The sequence below is a fragment of the Elaeis guineensis genome, chromosome 7 (genome assembly GCF_000442705.2).
Source record: "Elaeis guineensis isolate ETL-2024a chromosome 7, EG11, whole genome shotgun sequence".
NCBI lineage: Eukaryota > Viridiplantae > Streptophyta > Magnoliopsida > Arecales > Arecaceae > Elaeis > Elaeis guineensis.
This window is the reverse complement of record NC_025999.2, coordinates 89,168,272-89,175,167: the sequence shown is the minus strand read 5'-3', so window position 1 is coordinate 89,175,167 and position 6,896 is coordinate 89,168,272. Positions and strand designations below refer to the sequence as shown.

Here is a 6,896-nt window from a genome sequence, read left to right as displayed (position 1 = left end):
GCCAGACGAATCTATTAGGAGTGTCAAATCTAGGACTCAAAATTTTTTCATAATTATAATGGTTAAATAGCTTTTCTTTGAAACTTTTGAACTAATGATGTAAGCTTGGGAGTTTCAATTGAAGATAGTAGGAGATAAACTCTATTTTAACCATTGTCGATGACATTCAATTATCTATTTACAATCATTAAAAAAAAAGTTCTAAGAAAATAGGGATAAAAAATCCAAAGAACAATTGCTGAATACCTTTCCCTATGGAGAGAACACAAAAGAAAAATATGTAACCACATCCATATCATTTTTACACGCATTGCAGGTGCTAAGATCTAGAACAAATCATGTAACCACATCCATATCATTTTATCACATCCATATCATTTTGTCACATCCAGGAAGAAGTATATACAAAAATATGACATAACATAGGATATTACACCCAACAGCCTGTACAAATCGTGTCACTAACTCATTGTGACATAGAACCATCAGGTACTGATGCAATTAATAAGAGGTAAAACTAATACACAGCTTTATAAGACATAATAATAAGAGGTAAAATTAATAAGCGGTAAAATTAATGACATAGTACTAAGCTTGACATTCTCCAATCCACAGCTTTGAAGTAACAAAACCACTGGATGACTCAATACGTTTTTGACTTTGTCTTATATACAGCACCAAGTCTAATAATATACTGTCCCTAGCATTGCACAAGCAGATAAAAGCATTTGTCAAATCATCTTAACTAGTAGGATTAGATGCAGTTCTGAATGAATGCGAAGGAGAACACATGTACGGCTTTGGAGGCATTTGCAGGTCATTGATGCTCCCTTCCAACATATCAACTACCCTGCTCATTGAAGGTCTATTCCTTGGCATCGTCTGTGTGCACCACAAACCAACTAAGATCATCTTTTTTGCAAATTCTTCTGATTCTGTTGTCAATTCTAAAGCCTGTAAATCTCCAATTTGATCCAAATGATCATAAATCCAATGCGGAAAATAAATTTCACTAGTATTCTCTACACTTACTTTTACATTCTTTCTTCCCCCAACCATTTCTAAAACCATCATTCCATAGCTATAGACATCTGATTTAGTGGAAACAACTCCAAAATTCCTAGAGAAGACTTCTGGGGCAATAAACCCTATGGTTCCTCTAGCACATGTCACTGAAAGGATACTATCCTTTGGAGGGCATAATTTAGCTAACCCAAAATCTGCGATTTTAGGACAAAAGTCTTGATCTAAAAGGATATTGTGGGGTTTGATGTCAAAGTGTACTATGCGTGTGTTGCTCCCGCGATGTAAATATTCTAGCCCTCGGGCAATGCCAATTGCTATTTCATACAACTTTTCCCAACCAAGAGTAGTTCTTGGTTTCTCTGAATAGATGTACTTCTCCAGTGATCCATTGGGCATATAGTCATAAATGAGAGCCCTTTTAGACCCCTCCAAGCAAAAGCCAATTAGACTCACAACGTTAACATGGGAGGTCCTACCAATGCTGACAACTTCATTCACAAATTCCTCTCCATCGCCTCTGGAGTTCCTTAAGAACTTCACAGCCACCAAACGACCACCTTGCAGGCTACCTTTGTACACAATGCCGTAACCTCCTTCGCCAATTTTGTCATGGAAAGAGTTCGTTATCTTCTTCAGATCTGAATACTTGAATCTTTTCGGGGCAAGGGAGCCATAATTTCCTAAAAATTCTTCAATATTTTGTGCATTGTTTGATTTACTCCTCCAAAAGATGACCAACTTGAGAAGATTTCTGCATCGGTGTGGGGCGAGAAGGAAAAAATAGCAAGAGAAAAGGAGACCTGCTGTGATCATTGCCGATATTGAACCTGAAAATAAGGAGAAAAACATAAATATAGCTTGCAAATTGCCAATGCTTACAACCTCAAAGGTTTGTAGCTTGTCAAGTTCAAATCCCACGAGATCTATTTTTAGTTGATCATTAATTTTAATGACTTTAGAATTTTATTTAATTGTTTCTAGTGTGTCCTATTCAAACAATACTCTATCTAGGACGCTATCTATTTTAAAGTTTGTATTTTAGTGGAGTTTGATTTTTGAATTAAGGTAAGAATTAAACTCCCACCCATGTGATCTCTATTTAAAGGAATCATTGGCATCTCTTTTAGGGTGTAGAAGATGGTGGAAAAAGTGTATGGATGATTGTGAAAAGTGTCTCAAAAAGTGTGGAGAAAGGTATAGGAAGAAAGAGAGTTAAAGGTGTCCTCTTTAATGAGGCGTGAGAAAAATTTCTTGTATGGCTCAATTTTGTTTAATAAAAATTTTTTTCTCTTAAATTTATTTTTTTTCAAAATTTCTTCTCTTTTTCTGTGTTTGTTTGGGGTCTTGGATTGACATAATTAATCTACTCCAAATAGCATATCGTTCTATATATTTGTGATACCCCATATGGTTGTAATCTATATGGTATCGAAGCTAGGATTTCGAGATTGATAGTCCATGAGTTTGTGGCTCTACATGGTATCAAAATTATTGGCTTGGAGATTGGTGATTCATGTGTCCGTAGCTTGGTGTGGTTGAAGAGCTTTTAGTAATTTATTTTACGGTAGTGCAAGCATAAAGACTGTTGTTTGGTAATTCAACAGATGAATCATCATGGCCAATGCTAGTACCTTCTCTATCAATAGATTCATCTGTACGATGTCTGACCTTACTAACATCAATTAAACTATATTTACTACTATCATTTTTCTTTGTAAGTTGAACAACATCTATTATCTATATTGAAAGGCTCTTATTAGATCTTATCTGAAAGGCCAAGATATAAAAGATATTTTTGGATGAGTCAAAGATGTTGCCAATAAAAGAGACTGTAAGAAAAAAAGTAAAATCTAAAATCTAAGAAGGTAATAAGATTATCTAAAATCTAGTTGATAAAAAAAATTATCGATATAAAAGAGTCGAAGGAAGTGTGGAATATTCTTGCAGCTATCCATTCAAGTTCTAGCAAGATAATGGATCCTGAAAGAAAATTACATAAAGAGTGGATTTTAGTTTCAGGCTTATCTAAAAATCTCCAAGAGGAATAAAACTAGTTTAAAAATGAAAATTTGAAACTGAGGAAATTTGAACAGTACTTAAAGACTGGATCAATTTCTGAGAACTCAAAGCATGGGAAGGTTGATCGGCTTGAAGATCAATCAAATTTAAAAGAGAATCTAAAGCAAAAGGTGGTTGATCAAGTAGATATTACATCAAGTTCAGAAAAGATCGTAATTGAAGGATCAATTGATTTTGCGATTACTTAAGAAAGGTCAAAGGATGCTACAGTTAATTCAGTTATGGAGATCTATATTGAGAAATCGGATCATGTAGAGTCTTATGTTGAAGCTATCTAAGATATAGATGTTTTAAGTTGAGAATTAGTCAACCATGGGGATAAAGAGCTGACTAATTTTTAAGTAGTTTCAGAGACCAAGGAACAAAGAGATACACTTGCTAAAGATGATTCTTGCTATGCCTTGGTATTCAATATATTTTTTGATATATTGATTAATTTTGAAGCTACTCCAAAGTTCGAGCTATTAAATGACTCTACGCATGAAAATTTAATTCCATTTATAGCAACCAACTATATGCAAATACTTGAAGCTTCTTCAACTAAAGATTTATAAATATAGCCAAAGTTTTGTTTTTGATTTTACTTGTGTGCAAGTAATTACCAGTGCATCTTTGATATGTGATAAATGTAACCAATAACTTGATGTTCATTGGAAGCTGGATGGTTGAAGAAATCTTGACATCATGACCATGGAGTCAATATCGAGAGAAAATATTGCAAGACATCATTAATTTTGATATATGCATCGAAGATGATGAACCGACGAAGAAATTAATGTTCGAGTAAATAAAGAAGTTTCATTATTCAATTATTGATCCAACAAATTATTTTATATCCCTATTATTGTAGCAATGATGGCGATGGCTACTATGTCATTTCATAACATCGACAAATTCAGTATTGTCGATATAGACTTTGCAATAAAGGAAAGTGTTGAGATTCATCCAAGTCCAAATCCCACTATGATTTTTGTTTTTAGTTGGTCATTAATTTTTTTGATTTTATGACTCTATTCAATTATTCCTTGTGTATCCTATTCAAAATGGACTCTATCTATTTTAAAGTTTGTATTTTAATAAATTTTAATTTTTGAGTTAAGGTAGGAGTCAAACTTCCACCTACATAATCTCTATTTGAAGGGACCATTATCATCTCTTTTGGGGTATGAAAGCTGATAGAAAAAGTATGTGTGGAGATTGCGAAAAAGTGTGTATGAAAGAATACAAAGAAGAGTGTGGAAAGAGAGAGTTAGAGATGTCCTTTTTAGTAAGATGTGAAGGAACGTGCTTGTGTGACTCAATATTTATAATGAAGATTTTTTTCTCTCCTAAATTTATTTTTTTCAATATTTTTTTTTTTACATTTATTTTGGATCTTGAACTAACACGATCGATCTATTCTAGATAGTGTGCCGATCCATATAGATGTCAATAGGTTGGATTTGGCCTAGGCTCAAACTAAGCCTAGAATTGCAAGCTCAGGCCTAAGCCAGATCTGACCTACCACCTGCAATGGATACCGGGTACATGAAGCAAAAGAGAGGCCCATGTGTTTTGCATTTTCAAACCTAAATGGTGTGGGATCAGCTGACTTTGATGCAGCAAAATTAAAGGATAACATTGAATAAAAGACGTTTTCTGCTCAAAGAAAATTCACTTAAATTTATAGTTCTTGTCCTTCATAATTAATACGATGCAACAGAGTTAAGTAGATTGGCACGGTGGTACCCTCCTTTGCTTCATAAATTTTTAATTATGGGAAAAAATTATAGTTTAAGTGTTTAGAATAAATTGTTGAAACGTCTATGTCACTGACCTGTGCTACACGAAGTTGAACACTAGAGGATTTTTATGGCGTTATGACCATTATAAACAATTTATAGACAAATTTTAGGGAATATATATATATATATATATAACTAATTTGAAGGTTTTGATGGTTGTCAATCAATCCCAAAATATGTTTAAGAAGAACTGATGGGAGAGAAAAGTTCTGCAAAATCACCAGATGCAGCGATCAAAAGTAATTTCTACCATACACATCTCAAACATGTTTTTACCAACCACATGATGTCCCATGATGTGTAGAAAACTGAAATCATTGGAAGGGATAAGCTGAGTTGGAGTAACATGTTCATTACCTATTGCAATCTTCCTCCTCGCATTGCTTTTTCCTGCAGGATCTAATAAAGCATCACAAGCAAGGTCAGTATCCAACTAAAATAATCGAACAAGTTCTAGCAAAACAGAAGTATCTGTTTTTCCTTTTAGACTTGCCTGCTTTCGATATCAAACTTGAACTTCTAGCCCAAACTTCATAAACAAAATTTATCGGTTGAGGCAAGCAGCTAATAGTGATACCATCACATGAGACATGATAATCTAGGTGTTTCAATGTATTATGAAATTTGGCGAACACAGAGGGGTTCATTACCTACTGGAATCTTACTCTTCGCATCGTTATTTCCTGCAGTGTCAAATAAAGCATCACAACCAGATGTTAGTACAGAACTGAAAAAATTTAACAATTTTTATCAGAAAAGAAATATCCGTTTCCTTCTAGACTCGCCCTTTTTCGGTTGGCAAAACTTACAAGTAAGTTTCTACATAATTGCCACCGATATAAACATTGAACTTCTAACTGAAACTTCGTAGACTAATTTTATTGCTTGAACGAAGTAGCTACCAACCATCGCATGAGGCATGATACTTCAGATGCTTAAAAACACTACGAAATTTGGCAAACACATAAGGTTTTGTAGATCTACCATGGCAATATTGATCGTTGCAAAGGAACGTGGAATCTCCTGTATTATTATGTTTGAAGCAACCCCAACCCAAATGCCAATCCAAGTCAATCTGCGATGGATCTGAGTAGTAAGCTGCAAATTGTAGATAAAGGTCACCATCGTCAGTGAATAACAACGTCCATCCGAACGACGGGCTTGGACCGGCCCAACACTTATTGTGACCAGATCCTTCATCCTCTGATTTGTTGGAAAAGTAGAGGTCGTATCCTCTGCAAATATTACGATCATAGAGTTCATGGAAGATGTCGGTACAAATATCATAACCATCATTCGGCCTGCAGTTGAAGAGGGACTGGCTGGGGCTAACAGATTGGGGAAGGAATGAAGTCTCGAACAGGGGAATAGGAGGATGAAATTTATAAAGGAAAGTGCAGTCTGATATCTGCACGTATTTACTGAACTCTTGGTCTTGAATTATGATTGACCGATGAGCGTAGTCGATATTCTTCACGATATAGGAGGGCCCATAACCATTGAATTGGACGATTGGTGTGGAGTGATTGCACGAGATCATATGATATCCTCTGCATTCCGAAGTGGTATCTGTGTCAATAGGAGTGGTGTTTGTGTGGAAAGGAGGCCATATTTCAATAGAAGCACCACCGCATGTTAGATTATTCGATGGGCATGCGCAAGAAAGATTGGGGAAAAAGCAGAAGATGAAGCAGGGGACGATAAGGCAGGAAAAGGGAAGAGCCATTAGAAACAGCGATACGAGCCCTTCCAACACACCGCACCAACAACAACCAGGCCGGTTAAACTCTATACCCACCCCGGAAAGACTCGAAGGAAAACAGTTTATTCCAATATTCTCCTCGCTGGACCAAGTGTTGACTTGGACTGGCGGACTAAGCCGCGTGGAAAACCGACAGGCTGGGCTCCACAGCCATGTGAAAAACACATTGGGCGGGGGACGGGGTTGCATCATGAAGGATTCACCATCTCTCGCGCGCGCCACGCCGCTCTCAAAGGGCTCCAAAC

General features: G+C 35.9%; 1 protein-coding gene across 2 annotated transcripts; it reads right to left on the bottom strand.

Moving 5' to 3' along the window:
- Window positions 1–546: 546 nt before the first annotated feature.
- On the bottom strand, window positions 547–6,682 carry LOC105048768 (rust resistance kinase Lr10-like). 2 transcript variants are annotated; one of them, XM_073261456.1, is made up of 5 exons: window positions 5,874–6,682; window positions 5,540–5,572; window positions 5,247–5,288; window positions 1,033–1,853; window positions 770–935 (listed from the first exon to the last, which is right to left on the bottom strand). In XM_073261456.1, exons 1-5 carry the CDS (start codon window positions 6,613–6,615, stop codon window positions 909–911), a joined length of 1,665 nt encoding a protein of 554 aa, XP_073117557.1. In that variant the 5' UTR covers window positions 6,616–6,682; the 3' UTR covers window positions 770–908. The 2 variants fall into 2 exon arrangements, with proteins under 2 accessions (XP_073117555.1, XP_073117557.1); XM_073261454.1 differs by having other exon boundaries at window positions 547–1,853.
- Between the last annotated feature and the right edge of the window lie 214 nt (window positions 6,683–6,896).